Raw genomic sequence first — 22036 nt, forward strand, 5'->3', positions numbered from 1 at the left:
CCTATCCCAGCTGGCTTTGGGCAGTAGGCGGGGTACACCCCGGACTGGTTGCCAGCCAATCGCAGGGCACACAGAGACGAACAACCATCCACACGCACAAGCACACCTAGGGACAATTCGGAGCGCCCAATTAACCTGCCATGCATGTCTTTGGAATGTGGGACTAGACCGGAGTACCCGGAGAAGACCCACGCGGGCACGGGGAGAACATGCAAACTCCACCCAGGAAGGCCGGAGTCTGGACTCGATCTTGCGTCCTCAGTACTGGGAGGCGGACGTGCTAACTACTCAATCACAGTGCCACCCTGCTTGATTCTTGTCTGTAGCATTATATCAGCTATTACATCAAAGCCTGATGCAGAAGTACCAGTAGTCCTCCATGGCTGGGAAGTAAAAAGCACCCATGAAAAGGAGCATAGCCTGGAAATCTTCGATCTCTGCTGGATTAGTCTTGATTGGATCCCCCAGCTCTCGAACAGAGCACAAATTCGATTGATGAGCAAAATGTTGAATCACCTCATCTGTGAAGATCATTTTGAAGTACTGAAAGGGTGTCTTGATCATTTCAGGGTGTTCAAAATTTGAATCAGGAACCTGGATGTCCTCAATATCTACAATAGCTTCCAAAATTCATCTGGCTTCTTTTTCTTTTTCAATCATTTTCTTCTTCTTGCCAGGGGTTGAATCCAGCTCTTCATTTAATGTTTTTAGGATATTTTTCCCCTTTCTCTTCCTCTTAGCAGGTGTGCTGGTTGAGGGCAGCTCATCTTCATCCATAGATTCAGGGGATTCACCATACATCTCTGCTTGTTTGGCAGATAATCAGGATACCCAATTTCGTCATCAGAATGACAGATCAGCCTCATAGTCTTGAGGATCTACTGGTACAAGGGCCAGAAAATTCCTTGGCCCTTGAACCATAAAATGATTTAGCGTCCATCTCTTTTTTTTCCCGAAAAACAAATAGAGGGAGGATAAAGAAACGACTCACCATCATCAAGGTTAGCATGTTTGCTAACTTGTACAACCTATCAATCAATCAATTTCAATATAAAACACTATAGTTAAAACATATTGACAACAATGTATGAATAGAAGTGTTTTTATTGTGTAGAAAATTGTAAATGTCTGTGAAATTAGCACAACTTCACTGACCTGTAACCATATGGTTGAGCTGCCCAGCCATGCTAATTTTTACCATGGACAGCCATCTCAACAGTCAAGCATGTTTTTAAAAAATTATTTGACCCTTATAACATGTTTTTGTGTTGCATCAACTGACATAATTTGGCTAAGTAACATGTTAGATGATAAAACGTGTCGAAAAAAAGCAACTTATCTTTCAAAGTTCAGCCAAAGAGAGTGCCCATGTCAGCAGTGATTTGCAAGTTTCTCACTTGCTCATGGCAGAATGACTGAAAGCTCTAACTGTCAAAAAGTAGAGGGAACTCTAGTGGTTATTTTGTGCATACCAATCAGGCTAAGTTCAGTTCAACACATTTTCCAATAGAATATAGTGACTCAAAATGTGGTCTACCAAATGGTCGAGCAGACCATTCAAGGGTTTAAGCACACACTTCAGGATCAGCTCTACACCTGAGTTGGCCTTGAGTGCCTCTTTAAAGTGAAGTATGAAACCTTTTTGACAAAGATCTATATAATATTTGATAAAATTATAGTATATTCGGGAAAAAAATGATAATAAACATACTGTAAGCCTATTTCTTATTCTCAGCTCGACACTACACATTCACTACACCTACACTGACAAAAGTCACATTCTGCCTCTGGATTCTCATCAGCAGGCTTACAAATTTCAGCTACATCTGCTGCTTCACATCTGCTTGTGGTGGCAATTGGTGTCATTCATTGCTGTCTCATCAATCTTAAGAGATACCCGCTGTTCTTTGCTGTTTTCTTGTCTGGCATAGTAACAGCCGCTGTCGGCTTCATCTCACTGAGACCTGGGTGTAGAAATGGGACCAAATCTGGATGTGACTAGTGACTCATTCAGTACACTAGAGTCCTCATTGAAATAATGGCTAAATATAATTATGACTTCCTGTTTTCATAGAATTGCAAACCTGGTACAAGTAAATGTTGAAATATTTTATTTGAAATGTCTTATGGTCAATTGAATTGTCACGAACAAAGCAATAGGATTTCAGTAAAATAAAAAAAGTGTGGGGTAAAGTCATCCTTCACGTCTTTACATTCCAAAAAGACCACTGAAAAGTCACATTGTAGTTTAGTATTTCTCTTAATATGAGCAATTAGATTTACATGTAAATAAGATATTTTCCAAAGAGAAAAATGAAGGCTAATATGTGACTGAGCTTTTTTTCTTTCTCAAATCAATGTCTGAATATTAATTTAAACATAAAAAAAATAATTCAAATCTCAAGTAAAAGAAAACAAAACATATTTAAACACAGTAAAAGGCACAAAGATGAAGAAATCACCAATTCAAAAAAAGTTTATAACATAATTTTTTTGTTGTTTTGTTTTAATTTCTTCACCAGTACGCAGCTGAATGCTTTTTCTGATTAACAGTATATAGAGGTTTTCATTTAAAAAGAAATGTGTTGTCTCATACATTGGTTTACATCATATGGCTGAATTTTTATTGAGTGTTTCCATTTTGTTACAACTAATGAAGTGTGTATTTAAGTGAAACACGAAAAAGGTCTCTTTCTTTCTATTAATTAGACCTACCAACTGTCCTTGATTTTTCACAATCGTTTTTGTTATTCGCACTCAACCATACAATTTTAATCTATTAAATATTTGGGCAAATTGTGATCACAGGTGACTTTTACCTCTGACAACACCATCTCAGAAAAATTACTGTTAATATTTAAAACTGGTGATTTTTTTTGTCCACACTGAGACATCAGATTTTTGAGGGCTACAGATGGATGGATGGATGGATAGAGGACACATACACAAATACTATAAAGTTTTTTTTGTACAAATACTACATTGTGAAACTGCACAGAAAAAATTGGCTGTGAGTCATGGTTGCTGCTGGTATTGGCTCTCTGTGGCTGTGTAGAAATCCTCCAGGACACTCTGCAGGTAATCAAAGGTTGGACGGTCTTCTGGCTTGTTCTTCCAACACTCCAGCATGATGTCATAGAGTTCCTTTGGACAAGTGTCCTGACGTTGCATTCGGTAGCCTTTCTCCAGGGAACGGATCACCTCTGGGTTTGTCATACCTAAAAATAAAATCACTTCTGTTAATTGATGGGATCATTCTGTGTCACATTCATCTTCTTCGCTACACTGTGCACTTTGTGCATTCATTCATCTGGCAGCCTGGCACAACTATCGCGATTTATGGTACTGCTGTGTTTTTGTTTTACGACACTTTAGTAAAACAAATTTCTGTGTGAAAACAGACTAAAAAAACAAAAGTTAACAATTTTGCAGAACTACATTTTGTGCTCTCGGCTGAAAATCATTTGATATATCTTGATCAAGGGTTAAGCTTGATTTATTTGCCACTTGGAGCCCCGCAAAGTCTGAATGCTTTCTCACCATAACTGAACCAAGTTCACTTTGTTTGGAACTGCAATGAGACCTCAACCGGTTGATTTGATCCGTGCCAGAGTTTAGTTACTGTATTCACATAATAATAATAATAATAATAATAATAATAATAATAATGATAATAATAATAATAATAATAATAATAATAATAATAATAATTTTGTTTATATAGCACTTTTCATGCACATGCAACCCAAGGTGCTTAACAAAAAGCAAGATAAAAGACAACATAAAACTAATATATTAAAATACATATTAAAACGTATCTGCATTCCATTACAATGGCACCCATTAACAATAATTCAATCTTGAATATTCAATTTAAAAATAAATAAATAAAAAAAATAAAATAAATAAAAAAATTAATAAGGTCTTTTACGTCGTCTTAAAAATTCCAAGTGAGTCAACTGTTCTAAGATCAAGAGTGAGGCTGTTCCACAGTGTACTACCATAAAAGCAGAAAGACCCCTCCCCAGATTTTTTTGACCCTTTGGATCTCTAAAAAACGGGTAGTTGAAGATAGGGCACTTTACCAATTGAACCACACAAATGAAGAATGGTGCTAATGTGACATCACAGAGAGCAAATCTATAAGTTGGAATAGCACACCAACATTGTGTAAATAAAATATCTTCTCAAAATGTATATGATTTGCTAAATATACAAATAATACAGAGATATTTTTTCTCATACATTATCTGTGGAATGGACTGATAAGACATTTAGGGCTCTATTTTTGTACAGTGTGCAAGTCTAGTGCAAAGTGCAGTCTAATTGTGCACATGGGTGGAGTTCACAGGCGAAAATACCACAAGAAACACAGCTGACTAAGTTCTGCAAAAATCTGTTATATATAAAAAAAACATATAAATAACATTTCCTTTATAGCTAAAACTTTCCCATGTGCTTTAAACACAGAGGGGCATATTCACTAAGAATGCGCTGCATCCGGTAATAGCGCGAAATATTGCACCACAACTGCACACGCAGTCTGCGCCCAGTTACCCACCTATTCACTAAGGATATTGCTCTAATCATATACCGGCGCAAACACGCCCACAAAAATGACAGCTTGGAGCAAATTTGCACCTGATTTACCACACATGGCAATGGATTTGCGCCAACAACATGGTTGTTATAGTAACAGTTGCTTTGAGAAAGATGACATTATCAGAAAGCGAGGTTGGACCTAGAGTAAGCGTTTAGAGCGCCATTAAGCTGTACAGAGCAGAGAGGACGACGACGACATCATTCATTCATAAAGTACAAATTATTGGTGCGATCGTATTTTAAAAATATATTTTCAGAGGTTGGCGTGGGCGTACAGTATGCATCTGGCACATAAGAATGATCGTAAAATGCCTCCCCGCCATTGCCGATCAGCCCGGGTTACGTTATGTTGTCCTAAACTAACACAGAAATATTTCTCTCTCTCTCTCTCTCTTTCTCTCTCTCTCTCTTTCTCTCCTCTCTGCGTGATCAGCCGCGCATGTTGTGCGGCAAATGGCATGCACTGCCGGAGATCGAGGTGCGTCAGGTTAATACATGCTTTCCAAAAACGTTATTTGCGTCACGCAAACGCGGTGTTGCTATTTGCGCTGACGTTAGTGAATTAGACGCTGCATATCAATGAGTCTCATTTGCATTGGGGTGGGCATATTTTGCGTCAAATGGATGCAAATTACCTCATTTACATACGCGCAAATAACACCGCCGCACCGTGACGCAATCTGTTCGGCAGAGCACTTAGTGACGGATTTCCCCATTTGCGCGTGTTTAGTGAATTAGGCGCTCCCTAATTGCTCCATTTTTGCCGGTTAGCGCGGTGCAAAGGCGACGCAAACCTTTAGTGAATAGGCCCCAGAGACTTTCTAAAAACACACTTTTTTAAACACACTGTAAACATATTTGTATTAACGTATTAGTATCATGTGTGACATCTGTGAGTCAGCGTAAGCTGTGGCCAACAGCAGCTCCTGTATGATGAGTTCATAGTACGATTCTCCCGATGTTCAATAAATGGCTGTGGTTCTCACAAGGGAGGGCATAACAGTAAGTACATGGATCATATAAAACACATTAAAAATGTGATATAGTGGTGGCTTCAATGATGAACCGTGATATTGCGGGGAAACACTGTACTATATCAACATTGAAGCTGTTACCTGGGTAGGGTGTGCGTCCATAACTGATGATCTCAGTCAGCAAAATGCCAAAAGACCAGACATCTGACTTAATCGTGAAACAGCCGTAGTTGATGGCTTCAGGGGCTGTCCACTTAATGGGAAATCTTGCACCTGGAGAAACATAAAATAATATTTAAGCTTGCAATCCATACATCATCTTCTCCTGCATTCATAGTAAACCTCATATAGGTGCAGCCATTTCTCAAATCACTCTTCCTTACAAATTAACAACCCTAGCTGCTGCTGGAAGGTCATTACATCATCTGCATTCCCAGATAATTCAAGACAAAATTAAAGATTACTGTAGAATGTCGAACCTTCCCTTGCTGTATATTCATTGTCTTCAATGATGCGAGCCAGGCCAAAGTCAGCAATTTTGCATACTAAAGACTTATTGACCAGGATGTTGGCGGCCCTCAAGTCTCGGTGGATGTAGTTCCGCTGCTCAATAAAGGCCATACCCTCTGCTATCTAGAAATAAACAAGTCACAGTAAAAAAGTAAGAACATAATTCCAGCAATTGATGTGATAAAACTATCAATATGGGAAATTGTTTAGTTAAGTGTAGAATATACATATTTTTCAGTTTCTGTTTGGGAAAAAAAAACTAACTTTATTCTTGTAACTTGCTTGTACTGAACTACTTTTTTTTTTTTTTTTTTTTTTTTTGTCATGTGCAAATGATAACCTTGCTCAGCAACAAGGAGGGCTGAAACAGTGTATTAACATACCTTTGGGAAAATCACAAACAATTAACCACAACCTTCTATGTTTTGAATGGAGGACTGGTGATAATAATAAGCACAGGTGGCATTTACAGGGAAATAAAAAAAAGCACAACTGGTTTGGATTTTTTTGTTGTCCTGATCATACTTAATGGTGGTGGGAAAAGCCTTTTGGTGCCTTACTTTGGTCTCATTATGTGCATGGTTCAATGACTCATTAACATCAACTGTAGATGTGTTCTTATTAGATGGCTGAAGCTTTTAATGACAGAAGGATTCTTACCTGGGCTGAGAAGTCGATGAGCTTGGGAAGTGGGATGCGGTTGCCTTCATCACTCTTGAGGAAGTCTAATAAACTACCTGTATGCATGAACACAGGAAATAAAATCCATTTGTATATTTTTGTTTGTTTGTTAGCAGATTATGAGTCTCAATACACAATCAATTTACAAGTAATTTTGTGAAGGTGTGGTCTCTACTGTATGTGGTGATGGAACCCTCTATGCCCTCTATATTATATATTCTATATTTATATACTTTATCTTTTTGCGAATAAAACCATATCTGATGCACTACAATATAATTGGTAGAGTCCGGCTGTCCATTCCCGACACTCTTCTCCATGAAGAAGACTGCTTAGATGAGCAACAAACACATTTGTCACTCACAATTTTTTTTCCCTACATTTGTTTAAAGATCTGATTTTTTCACTATTGGTTTAACATTGTGGGAGCATTGTGATCAACTACTACTGTCCAATTAAACAGGAAGTAAGTTATTTCTGACCTTTGACCATAAACATAAAATGAAACATCATTCAAAGTTGGGCTAGACAGGAATTAAAAGCCAGGACATCATTGCAATGAAGAAATCTGACACAATGGCCGTTTCTACAATAAATGCAAAACTACAATTAAAATATAGTTTACTTTGTCTGTCGTCACTGGTTATCCTAAACACCAGCCTTCATCATAGTTCTGCATGGAAACCAGTGAAGTTATGTTACTTTTTCTACTCTGCTTAAAGAATGAGAAGAAAAAGGGACATACTACCAAAAGATTATGATTTTTTTTTTGTCCACATATTTACAACTTTTATGCTACGAGGTCATGTTTTTTTGTTTTGTTTTTTTACATTGAGGTTGCACCGTCTCATCTGGAATGCAGCAAAAATGTCATTCTGGTTGAGTATTCAGAAGAACATGGTTAGCATATACAACCTTGCATTCCATTTTATTTTCCATTCCAAGAATTCTTTGCTTAGGTTTTAGTGTGACGAGATGAACGCATACCTTTCTCCATTAATTCAGTGATAATGTAAATGGGCTCCTCCTTGGTGACCACAGCATGGAGTCGCACCAGTTTGTCGTGCTGCAAAGACTTCATCAGGTTGGCCTCAGCCATGAAGGCTTCGACTGACATGCTTCCAGGTTTCATGGTTTTCACTGCTACCTTGGTGTGTTTGTTGTATGTAGCTGAACACAAAACATTTAATGCAAGACATTCAATTGCTACCCTTCACCAGCAGAGTGGGAAATGTACTCGAATGTGTTGTACCCAGCCAGACTTCTCCAAATTGGCCAGCACCAAGCCTCTTCTCCAGCTTAAGTGATGACCTTGGGATTTCCCAGGCGTCTTTCTCCCAAGGCTTCTCTGGTTTAGGACTCAGGCAAGGGGTGCTCAGGGTTTGGCAAAGGCCATCGCCTTGCTCTGGAGGAAAAATAGATTTAGTGTAATTTTTCGAATATACCTTTATTTTATCATATAGAGATCTTTGTGTCAAAAACTTTTATAGTTCACTTAAGGTCTGATGAGACTGTAAATGTAGCATTCAGAAATACAAACCAATATTGCAACCACAATCTGACACACACTAATTCATGGTCTTATTAATTGCATTTTTGTTTATTGTTCTTATTGTGGTGAGTCACACATGCACATTCAGGTCTACTTCCTCAAACTGAGATTTTATATAATACTCACTCTTGTAATGTTTGACCATGTCCTGCAGGGTGTTGAACGTGATCCGGGGAGAGATGTAAAATCCTCCATTGTCCAGCATACGGATCTTATAATGTTTAACAGTGTCGCCAGATGGGCCATCACTGTCCCTGACAGACAGGGAGAAGCTTCCTGTTGTCAGAGAGAGAAGAAACCACAGGACCTTTAATGCTAATGCTAATATTTTTCATCAATCATCACTTTAAGAATCATGTTAATTCAAGCCTTTTGTGTTTGGCACTTGGCACATACATGACTGCATAGAGTATTGCAGACCCATTAAATCACTGCTCAAAACCTATTCGTTCAAACTTGCTTTCAAATATTATAACTTGCATGTGCATATATTATCCACTACCAATTGTTGATTGTAATTTATAGCCTGTTATAGTTGATGTCATGGTCGTGTCTGTGTCTTGTGCAACTCGTATCTCAGTCTCGGTTACCATCTTGGTTTTGGTTTGGACTCTTAATTCACATCCACTACAATTGTTTTCCTTTTTGTTAATAATTATTCTCAGCCAGCAATATTGCCTTGCTTTGCATATTTTCATGTATTGGCTTTGTATTCTATACCAATCAACTTCTGAGAAGTCTGAGTTTAGAGACCCTTTTTACATAACTGTACATGTTACACTTAACAAGCGTTATAGATTTATACCCATGTCTATGTACAAATAAATGTTCAAACCAAACTTGTTCTTGTAAAACAAGAACAAACAACAATTGTTAATACTCTACTTTTTATGATGGTCACATTTACACAGTTTTGTTTGCATTCTCAATCTAAAGAAGTACTTCCTCAATTGTATCAGTGTTAAAATTGCCGTTTGTGAATATAATATATGTAGTTCGTAACAATATCTGGACTTTTTAAACCACTGTGAACATCTTTAATTGCTTGTATACAGTGTATGTACTGCATCAACAAGTAGCACAACCCTTAGTTGCTATTGTTACAAAAGCCCAGTGTGCAGAATTTTCAAATTTTCAATTTTCAATGTTATTTTAAAAACCCACAATTAATTTTAATATTATGAAAAAAAAAAAAAAAGTTCTACCCCGTCAAAGTATTTTTTTTTTTTGTAATACAATCATAGGTCTAGTAATCGCTCAATATGCTACATAAATCTGGCCACGCCTTACAGGAGGCTGACATGTTTTGCCACCATCTTTCTGCTGCATTCCCGAAGGAGAAGAACTTTGTGAATGTAGTAATTGGTGGTAGGCTTGTGAAGTGTGGTCTCTCTGAGACACCGTAGTGCGCATGTTTTAGAATGCACGCGCTTCAAACTACACCGTTGCATTCTATTAGTTCCAAACTATATGGCATTAAATTCTACACACTGTCCCTTTAACAAAGATGAAAACAAATGTCATTTCTCCTTTAAATATAATTAGTTTTAGTTAGCTTGATAAAAATAGTTTAATTCAGTTTAAAAAAATAATTGTCATTTTTATTTCATTAACTAAAATGTTTTTCAGTTTTAATTTTGTTTTTTTGTTTTTTCGTTCATTCAAATGGGCAAATTTCAGACAGGCTTGAAAATCCAGGGTAAGTGTGCTGTTATTCTTAAGATTAGGATATATGGGACTGGGACTTTAAATTGTGAAAAACAAAATATAATGAACTGCACGTCTCCCTTGACGACAACATATATGTGTATGCATAATCAGGTATCGATCAACTAACACAACTTAGTGCTATAACACGTTTACGTTTGGTTGAAGTCTCCACCAAGATTTGAATATACTGTACCATACTTAACTCACCCTTGTTGGTCTCACTGTCTCGTATCATGAACGATCCTACTTTGTTCCCAGGGGCCAACAGCTGCCTCTCGGCATCTCTCCTGCTGATACCCTTAAAGAACCATCTAAACAACAGGAAACAGCCATTAGAGCAGAAAGCACATCTCAGTCCAAAACTAGGTTCTATTTCCTTTCAAGCTGCGTGTTGTCCTTCTACTTTACGTTACTGCCATGCTAAATTAATATATTGAAATAAAATCATATTTGAGATTGACACTCATGAAAAATGCAGCGTCACAAAAACCAAGTGGATTATTTAAGTCCAGAAATAATTGGACTGAGGTTTTATGATTTGGTGACTCAAAGTGACAAAAATCAGTATTTCTAATACAATGACAAACAGCTAGGTTGCATATTATAATTTCATTAATAGCCTTATATGCTCATGAAATAACATACCGCAACCATGTTTAATGTTGTGAACCAGTGTTGCTTGTAAAATGTGTATTATGCATATACAGGTTGGCATCTCTTGATTTTGCATTTCAGGCCAAATCTGTAATTGTCTGAACTGTAGCTCCCTGGTGGTCACCATAATTTCCTATTCATTTAGTGCTCTTATGACTTATTACGTTAAACTATAAGTAAGAGGTAACAATTGCTATATAATAGTGCATTTTAATTTAGATTTTAAGCACACTGGGGTAAATACACATGGACTGTGGTAAACATATTTGTTAGGTGACAAAGACGATGTCAAAATCTAATGACGTTAAGCCAATTAGTAGACATCCTTAGAAGAAAGAACTGTTGGCAAATGTGGTGCCAACACTTGCCCTTAATCACAGTATGTGACCACTAATATTATAGACCTAAAACAAGCACTCATCCTCCTCTTACAAGCCACTGAAGCATTCTAATGATTTTGAGATGATTATTGTAAGGTCATATTGTTAATTCTGTAAGTCTACTTACTCCTCTGTCTCCAGGGTGTCTTTAGCAACATAATTGCTGGGGATGAAGCCTTCTTGACCAGTACTGATCGACATTGCTCGCCACCACTCCCCTGATCTATAGAGAAATATATTTATTTCAAGGAATTGATTTCTAAAAACCAATCCAACAATAAAGTAATTATATGTTACTGGTGACTCTACTCACTCCTCCAAAATTTTAAGTCTGTCCCCCTTCTTGAAGCCAAGGTCTCCATCATGAATGGCATCATAATCGTACAGTGCTATAGCAATGTTGTCTTCTGCATCGGCATGGGAGAAGAAGAGAAATTTGTCTGTGTATTTTTCAGTTCTCATTGATGAAAATCCATCCTCAGATTTGTTTCATGACAATGTCCATACATGCGTGTCTTTATCTTTAATAAAATAGATTGAAAAGAAAACAACTCCCGCTCAAGTATTTAGTGTGAACTTCTCTTACACTAGCAGGAACTTGCCTCTGTTAATCATAAATGGAATAGTGACATTTTATTTTAGCTGGCTGCAGTCCAGAAAACAAGTAAGCAAGTAAATTCAACCCATCGAGAAAAACATGCAACTGAATTGAAACCTAAATCTGACTTTTGCCCAGTGTACTGTATTGTGTTTCACTCTAAAATGCTGATGCTGTCTGAAAACTCCAGTCACCATGCATGCTTTTATTTCTAGTCGTATTCACTACTGTAATGTTCTCCTTTCTGGTCTTCCTACGAATTCAGCAGCCCGTGTGCTGACGAAGACCAGAAAGAGGGAGCATATTACATCTATATCTATTTTAAAGTCATTGAATTGGCTCCCTGTGTCTTTTAGGATCTTGTGTCTCTTATTGACTTATAAAGCTCTTTAATGGTCTGGGTCCCTCATATTGATTGGATCAGCTTTTACCATATCGACCCACACGGACTCTAGCCACTAGTCTTTTAACAATTCCAAAAGTTAGAACAAAAACCCACAGTGCGGCAATTCAATTTTATGGCCCACATATATGGAATGGCCCGCCGGAGGACCGCAGGAAATGTCAATATTTTTAAAAGGGTGGTCAAGAACCACCTTTTTAATTTAGAGTTTGGCTGATTTGATTTGAATTATTTTTATGTATTTCTTACTTGTTAATTTTACTTCACTCATTTACTCATTTATTTTTTTGTTATTCTGATTGTATTTATTTTTATGTATCTTTTACTTCTTAATTTTATCACTCATTTATATTTTTATTGTATTCTGATTTTACTTATTCTTATTTGTCTTTTATTTGTTAATTTTACTTCACTCATTTACTCATTTATTTTTTGATCTTATTCTGATTGTATTTATTTTTATGTATCTTTTACTTCTTAATTTTATCACTCATTTATAATTTTATTGTATTCTGATTTTACTTATTCTTATTTGTCTTCTATTTGTTAATTTTACTTCACTCATTTATTCATCCATCCATCCATTTTCTTGACCGCTTATTCCTCACAAGGGTCGCGGGGGGTGCTGGTGCCTATCTCAGCTGGCTCTGGGCAGTAGGCGGGGGACACCCTGGACTGGTTGCCAGCCAATCGCATCATTTATTTATTCATTTATTATCTTATTCTGATTTTATTTATTTTTATGTATCTTTTACTTCTTTATTTTATCACTCATTTATTTATATATTTTTATCGTATTCTGATTGTACTTATTCTTATTTGTCTTTTATTTGTTAATTTTACTTCACTCATTTATTCATTTATTGTTATCTTATTCTGTTTTAGCTCCAGTGTTCCTTACTGGGGACCGTTCACACTTAGAGCTGTGTTTGGCTCTGGCTGTAGGGTTGCCGCCGTGGGTGGAAAAAACACCCCAGAAGAGTTAGAAGTTCCAGTGGTTCTAATGTTAGCCACTTGCTACTCATGTGACTGATCACCCTGCCTCATTTTTCTGTAAGTTTTAGTGCTAAGGTCTGCTGCGATTGGCTGGCAACCAGTCCAGAGTATACCCCGCCTACCGTCCAAAGCCAGCTGAGATAGGCTCCAGCACCCCCCGTGACCCTTGTGAGGAATAAGCGGTCAAGAAAATGGATGGATGGATGGTCTGTTAGGCAATGATATAGGATGCCGTTGTGTGGCCCAAACTACTCTGTTAACTTTCTGTGTTGAACTTGCTTACTGTGTGTGTGTACTGCTTTAAATGGTGCTGCACAACGTTGCCCAAGTGCCAGACCATGCATTGTGATGCATTTCAGAAGATGCAAATACAAGTAGCCGAGGGTGACAATAAAGCAGAAGAAGTAAAGTATAAAAAGCACACAGTGTAAAGAGAGGGTGGTACGCACCATCTGTTAGGTTTGCACTGGATGGCGTTTTGCTCTGTGGGCCGAAAAAGAAAAGAAAGAGACAAATTAAAAATGCAGATTTCAACAACCTCATGCAAGACATTTGAGTACATGGGCATGGCATCGTGTGAAACAAATATTTTGCAAGCACTTATTTGACAGACAGGAAGGACTTATTCTTATCAACCTTAAATATCAGAGTGCTTCTGGTAGTGTTTCACTTGCTAAGTATATAAAAAGCATCCAGGAAGTAAAACTAGCTGCGTGTGCTATCATGCTGCAGCAACTGGTTGACTTATCTTAGTTGTTGCTTAATAGTGAGATTTTAATCACGCATCGCTTGCTTTCTTGACACTCTGCTTCTGCTTTCGTCAATTCTTCTTTCTTCACTTTGGGTGAAAGACAGGAAGCAACGGCCAGGGGAACCACACTTGATAGATAGCAACAGTTGACTGCTACCCATGACACACACCAAAGTCCTTCCAATAGCCAAATTCCCTGGACATAAATCTAGCCATACTTAAAATTGCAAGACAACCAATTTGTCTATTTTTTTTTTTTTAAATCATAGAACTTTATGTTTTCTTTAAAACTGGGCAAACGATAAAAGTGGGGAAATTCCAATTAGCATCTTAAGGCAGGGCTGTATATTTCTCAAAGACATTTGACAAATCTGAAGGGAAGGCAAATTTGAAGGTCATATTATAAAAAAAAAAAAATGGATGCATTAGTAGTTTAGTTGAAGACTGGAAAACTCATATATATATATATATATATATATATATATATATATATATATATATATATATATATATATATATATATATATATATATTGTTGTTAACACATCTGAGAACTGTTTTAAACTGAGAGGAAAAAAAGTGCAACATAGTCCTTTAAATAAGAGGATAAGAAAGTCATATCACAGAAAATGACGCTCATTAAATGTATATAATATAGGCAGCAACAAGAACCTTTAGCGATTATGCCTGCCATGTGAGTTGGAACTGTAAAAAGCCCAATCTTTCAAATGGAGCGGATAGATGGATTTTCTTGGATCAGATTTAACTGCATTTTCATCACAGTGATTGCTTACAGCTTTAGAATTTCCTGATGTGGGATCTTTGACGTAGTGGGCTGTCTGTGCACTTTTCTGCACCTCACTGTTCCCTTTCTGAAGATGCTCTCTGTCCTTCTTAGAGCCCACACAGCCCATGGTGATGTCCTGGTGGTTGAGAAGAAAAGACACAGCTTTTAGATGTCATCGAAGACCTTCTATCAGATGTAATATCTATTTGATTTGCTGTAATGGTGGATTGATAGATGAATGAGTTATTTTTTATGATAATTAAGTGAAGTGTTTTATTTTTTGTTTGTTTTTTAATATCACTAATACTTTGTTTTGCACTTGTATGGCTTGTAAGATTGTTAAAATGCTACTTGAGAGTGTAGCATGAGTTCATACATTACCCTTTTGGACTGAAAAATTCATTGAGCTCCTTCAGAGCAAATACTCTACATTAAGTAAGACACTTTTGAGAAAGATCTTTTTTTCCACATCCTTGTTTGTACAATATGTATGTGCTGGCAGTATACTGTATGTCTAAAATGTGACTTAAAATCTGGAGGGTGGTTTGCTTGACATTTTCATTGATTACACCTGTCTTAGAGCTCAAATACTGTTGTCAGATATATTCTTGTATACAAGCACACTAAACTGCTTTAAGGCTTCAAGTGAATGTGTTTAGATGAGGATATACCAAAGGATGGGCTAAAAGGAAGAATGGAAATTAGTGGTGGGGATTTATTACTTTGTAAATTAGACACTACTATAGACAAAATTGGATTATTTGATACCACAAAAAAAAAAAAACTTAAATAACTAATATTCTATCTGAAAATGTGCTCAACCAAATGAGAAATGTCACTTCATGATAAGGTTCAACAATTAAGTTAATGTAATTAAAGTTAAGAGTTGGCTTTGAAATCAATTTTTTTCATTGATTGGAAATATAAATCATTAAATGTTAACACATTATTAATATCCTGAAGGAATTCCTCTACTCAGTATGTCACCTTGTGAGTTGAAATTAGAAAATATCTCAAATATCTATGGGGAAACCATAATTTTCTGACTAATTACTTATTAATTAAATGACATCTGTTGATATATGTACTACTATTGCCATCGTTATTAGAGGTGTTAACATAAAAATGTCATTTTTTCATTTCATTTCATTTCATTTCCTCAAGGGCCTAAAGGGTTTTGAGGTTTCTCACTTTCAACACAGCTGATTAATATCTAAGCTCATCAGCAAGCTCTGCAGGAGCCTGATAATTATCCTGATCATTGAATCAGGTGTGTTGGAGTAGAGGAACCTTGAAAACATGCAGGACTCTGGCCCTTGAGGACCGGATCTTGACACATGTGATGTAGGCCTTCCATAGCAGCCATCACTTTTTAAGAAATTGCTGCTGTTATGCCAATTTATTCATTTTAATAATAATCAGCAATGAAATTATAATGGGGCGGCACAGTGGTCGAGTGGTTAGCACGTCCACCTCCCAGTTCTGAGGAATCCGGTTCGATTCCAGCATTCGTGAGTGGAGTTTGCATGTTCTCCCCGTGCCCGTGTGGGTCTTCTCCGGATACTCCGGTCTCCTCCCACATTCTAAAGACATGCATGGCAGGTTAATTGGGCGCTCCGAATTGTCCCTGTGGGTGTGGATGGTTGTTCGTCTCTGTGTGCCCTGCGATTGGCTGGCAACCAGTCCAGGATGTCCCCTGCCTACTGCCCAGAGCCAGCTGAGATAGGCGCCAGCTCCCCCCACAACCCTTGTGAGGAATAAGCGGTCAAGAAAATGGATGGATGCAATTGTAACGACCGTCCTGACAATTTAACAAAATCTTTCCCCCTTTTCAGATGCTTTATGAGTCGTGTTTCCTGGTGCCATCCATTTACAATCACAGTGTGAATGACTTCATGATAGTGTTCAAAGGCACATAGGCTGGCACTCTGACAATATATTGCCAACAAGCAAGATACGCTTCGCCATAAATTCTTTACGAGCAATTTCATCTGACATTATCCACAACTTCCTGCTGTATCAAGCGGTAGCACTATAATCCAGAGTGAAGTGAACAGGAACAGACGCTATACTCTGGGAGCCAAAGAGGTGACAATGCTAAGCAAAATCCTAAAAGAGCTGAGCTTCTCTGTTATTTCTTACTCAGTTTCATCTTGGTTTAGCACTTACACTGTACACACATCTCTGGGTGGTCGAGTGCATTGGCACTGTTCAACCAAACCAGCAGTTTTTTGTGGCATACTACCAGAAATAGTGTATCCAATCAATGCCTCTATTTCTTTATACATTACGATTGCATTAACTTTATCTATTGTTTCTGATATTCGTATGCAGTTCCATACTAATACCATTAAGGTTAGAATGTTTAATTACTAATTTTGCATCCAAGTACAGGCCAATGGGTTGGAATGGTCACACACTCTTGAAGTCAATCATGGCCAATCAAAGCAACTCCTTCAATTCCCACTAGCCACGGTCATTAATGAAGGGGAGTTCGATGCCACTGCTTGTATATTTATTAATGAAATGTGCTTGACATCGTCCCCCGCCTACTGCCCAGAGCCAGCTGAGATAGGCGCCAGCAGCCCCCGCGACCCTTGTGAGGAATAAGCGGTCAAGAAAATGGATGGATGGATGTGCTTGACATCCACCATATAGTTCTGTGGAGCTCAGAATCTGTCTGCCTGTGCATAAAAATCAGCTCACTCAAAATTGTAACAATATTTATGTACTACTTTGTCCTGCATATCAATATAAATCCGCAACAAAATTATGAGGCCAACTCATGTTGTTTTATAAGGGCAGTACAGTATAAGACCAATCCAAGTGCATCTAAGACATGACTGCCATCTAGTGGTAATTGGTGATATTATAACTTAAGACTACAGTCGAACCCTGCCTATTTGTAGTTCGACACCCGCAGTTTCACATATGTGCGGATTTAGCCCCCACCCCCACCCCCCAACCCCCCAATGTTTTTTCATATTTTGAATTTTTCACATTTTTTTCTGGGATTTCACCCATGCCCCCCAGTTCCCCTATTTTTTTTATCCATCTTAATCAACATTTTTTAAATAAAGATTTTTGGGGATTTGTAAAAAAAAAAAAAAAAAAGCAAACAAAATAATAATAAAATAAAGAAATAGAGAAATAAATTATACTTCCCCTTTTTTTTTTTTTTTTTTTAATTACTCAAGGGGCCACTCAAAGTGCATTTGCCCAGTCCCTCGTTTAGACTGACTTTTCTGCCACCAAATTTTCACATCCTCACAATAGCAAAAGGCTCAACTTGGCACAATTGGCAAACTGTTACAAAAATCAGTATACGCCGTCATTTGCGCCACATAGGTGTGCTGTTAATACAATTAATTTTTTATGGTTGTTTTTCAGAGTCTTCAGATTTTCTCCAAACTTTGCCTTTCCGACAGGTAGCGTGTGTTCATTTTCTACTCGGCGATGGTATGAATGTGTGAATGTAAATGTCTGTCTCTATATATATGCCTTCAGATTTACTAGCAACCAGTCTAGGGTGTTGTGTATCTATTCCCCAGATGGCACAGGTTCCAGCTCTCCATGACACTAAACATAAAAAGCGGTATATAAAATTAAATTGACGGATGGATGGATTTTCACATTCAATCCACTTACAGAAATTGTGTGGAGTGGCTACGTTCCTTTTACAAATAATATACTGTATTGTACTACATACATGTGTAAGCTGCCACTTTTGAAACAATAGCAAAATAAAACATATTTGTGTCAACACCATGTTGCATGCATGCTTTATTGTGACAGATTATATAAAATGGAAGGGGGAAATTGGTTTCAGATGAGCTTTACCAAAGATGTCAGACCAAGGAACAGGAACTTGGCATCCGATAGAAGAGGGTATTCAGGTGAAGAAAAAAAAGAGGGAAGAAGAACAGAGTGTGAGAAATGAAATGAACTGTAAATGAACCTGAAGGGGTGAACAAGTATCTTGTATGTGAATGACACCACCACTGGCCTTGTTTACTATCTGTTAGTATGGTTGTTAGCGGCATATAATCTGCAGGATCATAAAATCCTTCAACAAAAAAACTTTGTGCTATTTCTCCTCCTACATATCACAAGGTTAACAATGCAATACCCTGACCTGCAAATAAGGAAACCAGATACACTGTATAAAGGTTATAAAAAAGTAAAAGGTTATAAACTCACCGTCTTTGATTTCCCCCAAAATGAACTGAAAACTAAGTAAGGGGTGTCAAACTTGTTTTAGTCGCCACATAGTCCCTTTCTTTCTTTTTTTTTTTTTTTTTTTTGTCAGAAGGTGAATGTGAAAAACATATAAATGCCACTTCATCGTAATACATACAGTATACAGAACTATTCCTGTAATTGATTGTTGTACATATTGTGAACAACAAATTATTTTTTTAAGGTATACAACTCTTCATCAGTTTATGAGGAGATTTAAGAAGGGATTTAGTAAAACCAAAAAAAAAAAAATCTTGTACGTATTCTTGTAACAACTGTTTAAAGTGAAGATAACCTACAATTTCTTTGGTTTTTATGCCAAAATTCAAAATACAAACACTATTTAACAAGAAATAATCTTGTTTGTAGCCCAGACTCTTTGCAATGCATGTATTACATGGAACACATACAGTCAGAAGCAAGGTCTTCATGATGATCATGCTCTTCATAATTTATGCTCCAATGTAGACTGAATGGAATTTTAAAGAACAGTTTACATCACTCAGTTGATTTCTTCCAATTAAAATAAATGTTGGCTTGAGAGATCTGAGGGGGACAGTGCATAATTTATGCATACATGGCCTCCTATTGCATGAGATTTATTTATAAGAAACTACACATTGGGAACAGTGCTAAAACCCTGCGTGGAACACGTCTATTTTCGTCTCAATGGACTACGGATAATTTAGGCTCAACTTGCTTGAATCTTTCACAAGATAGAAAATTGTTTAATACCAAAATAGCATACGCGCACGCATCGTCTTGTTGATGCTGATAAATTACTTGAAACTAATCACATTTTGTTATTGAACACAAATAAGTATTCAGAATTTTATTTTATTTTTTGAGCACATTTTGGCTTGTTGGCTCAACGGTGACGTCACGGTCCTTAATAGAAAATAAATAAATAAACAAAATAAAATACTCACCGAACACTCACTCCTACGACGACGAGTTTAACAAGGTAGTGATTCTTCTGCCGGAGTCCCGTGGCCGAAATTATTCCTCATTTCGTTGTCGCTTCCATTTGCCCGTGTACTTCAAGATGAGGAGCACCGCTTTGCAACTGCGACTTGGACGAGGAAGTTGGGAGTGTGCCGTTAAGCTTGAGCGAGCTGACAAAAAGGGGAACCAGCACTCAGAATCTTCCACTTTTACACGTTTTTTCCCCTTTCGTTACATTTAAAGCACATTGCTGTATTTCAGCATGCACTTTTACTGGTAATGAAAACACTATCTTCAAAAATGTTGGCCATTGATCGCAGTGGTCGTTTGTAATTTTTAGTCTTTTTGATTTTGACCCATTAGAGGTCGCTACAGAGCGTCATCCTTCTTTTTCCATCTAATCTTCCACCTACTGTAAATTCTACATCCTGCCGTCATGTCCTCCCTATAAATCAACCTTCGCCTAGGTCTTCCTCTCTTTCCATCGCTTCATCGTCATCGATCTTATACCAATAAACTCATTATCAGATTTGCATAAAATATGTGTTTGGGTTACATTTAGTTTTTTTTTTAACCTGCTTTTTATATTTGTTTTTTTTAACTTACTTTTTATGTGCCATACATTATTCTTAAATCCATATTTTAAAAATGCTATTTTTATTTTCCTGTTTGTGACTGGCTCAGGCTAAATCATCCCCATGGGTCAAAAAAGGGTTCAAGAAAGAAAGAAAGAAAGAAAGAAAGAAAGAAAGAAAGAAAGAAAGAAAGAAAGAAAGAAAGAAAGAAAACAACAAAAACTGCAAATTCACATAGTCATATATTCTAATTCTACAGTTACACTCTTAAATCTAAAAAAGATATTGGCCTCAGACTTTCAGGAACTGTTGAAAGACCACTGGAAAGTAAATTCCAATAGCAGGTAATGGCAACATCCGAGATTTTATACGATGAAAAGATGGTGAAATTAGCCAAAAATCGTGATTCAGACCCAACCTCAAGCTTAAAATTCTTCTCCTGTTTCATCATCAGTCAAAGTTTGGTTGTTGTATTGTTGCTTGTTGCTACTGGTGACCTTTTTTTTTTTTTTTTTGCACCCTGCTATGTCCTGTGAAAAGGATTTCAAGAGCCGCCGGGCAAAGCTAGTCAGGTTGGCCAGGCCTACACTAGTGGTATGGGGGCCCACTCCATGCTTTTTTACAGTAGAAATAAAACCTCTCTCCTTTTTGATTAGCACTTAAGCTTATTGTTGGCGTATATTCCTCACAGTTCTGTGGCTCCTCCAACATTACAAAAACATCCATGTTAGGTTAACTGAACACTCTCAATTGTTAATGTATTAAATATGAGTGAATGCTTGTTTACTATACATGTCCTGCAAATTGTCTGTCAACTCCAGGATGTAGGAAACCACAGTCAGCTGGGAAAGGCTGCAGCTGAAAGAAAATGGATGGATGGCTAAGACTAAAAAGAAAAGCATATTTGGCATAGTTCTGAAGTAGATATTTTGTACTTTTGATCATTTTAAGCCAACATATACCATAAAATGTTACTGTAAATCAGTCAGAAAGATTTGAGGCCAGTAAATTTGCAGCAATCAGCACCTTTTTTTCCTGAATTCCTTTTTCAACATAAGATTGATGCAACAACAACAAAAATCCTCTGCTTACCTAAGGTCATAACATACTGATGGCATTTTCTAATATTAAAAATTTGATACCACGGGAAAAAATAATGAACATGTGTGACATGTATGCTAAGAAACATTTAGCATAAGTTGTGAGGATGAAGCAGTTTGGGAAAAGGATGGACGGATGGTATTTTACACTGTATATCTAGTAAATATATTTTCTCACCTTCCTAAATTGATTTTCTTTTATGAACCATGAGCTTGTGCAAAACGATACAAAACATTGAATTCAATATTTGACGTGACATTTTTCTCTCTCTCTCCCTCCCTCCAGCTGATGATGCCTTAATAATATCCCTAGGGTCAGGCTGCTGTTGGGGGTGGGTCTGCATGTGGATGGTGCAGCAGCGGCACAGCAGCAGCTCACCAATGGCACACAAGAGAAAACCACCAGCTCTCAAGCGTAATCCTTAATCAGCAACCAGGATTAGAAGTTCCCCTGAAATCTAGCGGGGGGAGGAGGATGGAGATATGGGTGAAAGAGGGATGAGGATACAAATTAAATGAGATATGAGAAATGGAGGGAAGGAGGAAAGCAGTGAAAGGTCGAATGTAAGAGTTTTAAAA

The 22036-nt window shown here is 37.3% G+C and overlaps 1 protein-coding gene across 1 annotated transcript; it reads right to left on the bottom strand.

Annotated features, from left to right (window-relative positions):
* Positions 1 to 2094: 2094 nt before the first annotated feature.
* Positions 2095 to 20134, bottom strand: hck (HCK proto-oncogene, Src family tyrosine kinase). The gene is made up of 13 exons (XM_077515016.1): positions 19767 to 20134; positions 14606 to 14734; positions 13510 to 13543; positions 11377 to 11470; positions 11191 to 11286; positions 10237 to 10340; positions 8446 to 8595; positions 8020 to 8172; positions 7755 to 7937; positions 6747 to 6823; positions 6056 to 6209; positions 5718 to 5849; positions 2095 to 3218 (listed from the first exon to the last, which is right to left on the bottom strand). Exons 2-13 carry the CDS (start codon positions 14723 to 14725, stop codon positions 3016 to 3018), a joined length of 1500 nt encoding a protein of 499 aa, XP_077371142.1. The 5' UTR covers positions 14726 to 14734; positions 19767 to 20134; the 3' UTR covers positions 2095 to 3015.
* Between the last annotated feature and the right edge of the window lie 1902 nt (positions 20135 to 22036).

The sequence above is a fragment of the Festucalex cinctus genome, chromosome 2 (genome assembly GCF_051991245.1).
Source record: "Festucalex cinctus isolate MCC-2025b chromosome 2, RoL_Fcin_1.0, whole genome shotgun sequence".
Classification (NCBI taxonomy): domain Eukaryota; kingdom Metazoa; phylum Chordata; class Actinopteri; order Syngnathiformes; family Syngnathidae; genus Festucalex; species Festucalex cinctus.

Bases quoted from the DNA above. Each gene is read 5' to 3' on its own strand.
- hck (XM_077515016.1), bottom strand. From the start codon at position 14,725: ATGGGCTGTGTGGGCTCTAAGAAGGACAGAGAGCATCTTCAGAAAGGG. The intron at 8,173-8,445 runs GTGAGTATTATA...TTTTTCCTCCAG, and splicing joins CATGGTCAAACATTACAAGA to AGCAAGGCGATGGCCTTTGC. The intron at 5,850-6,055 runs GTTCGACATTCT...ATGTTTCTCCAG, and splicing joins TGAATATACAGCAAGGGAAG to GTGCAAGATTTCCCATTAAG.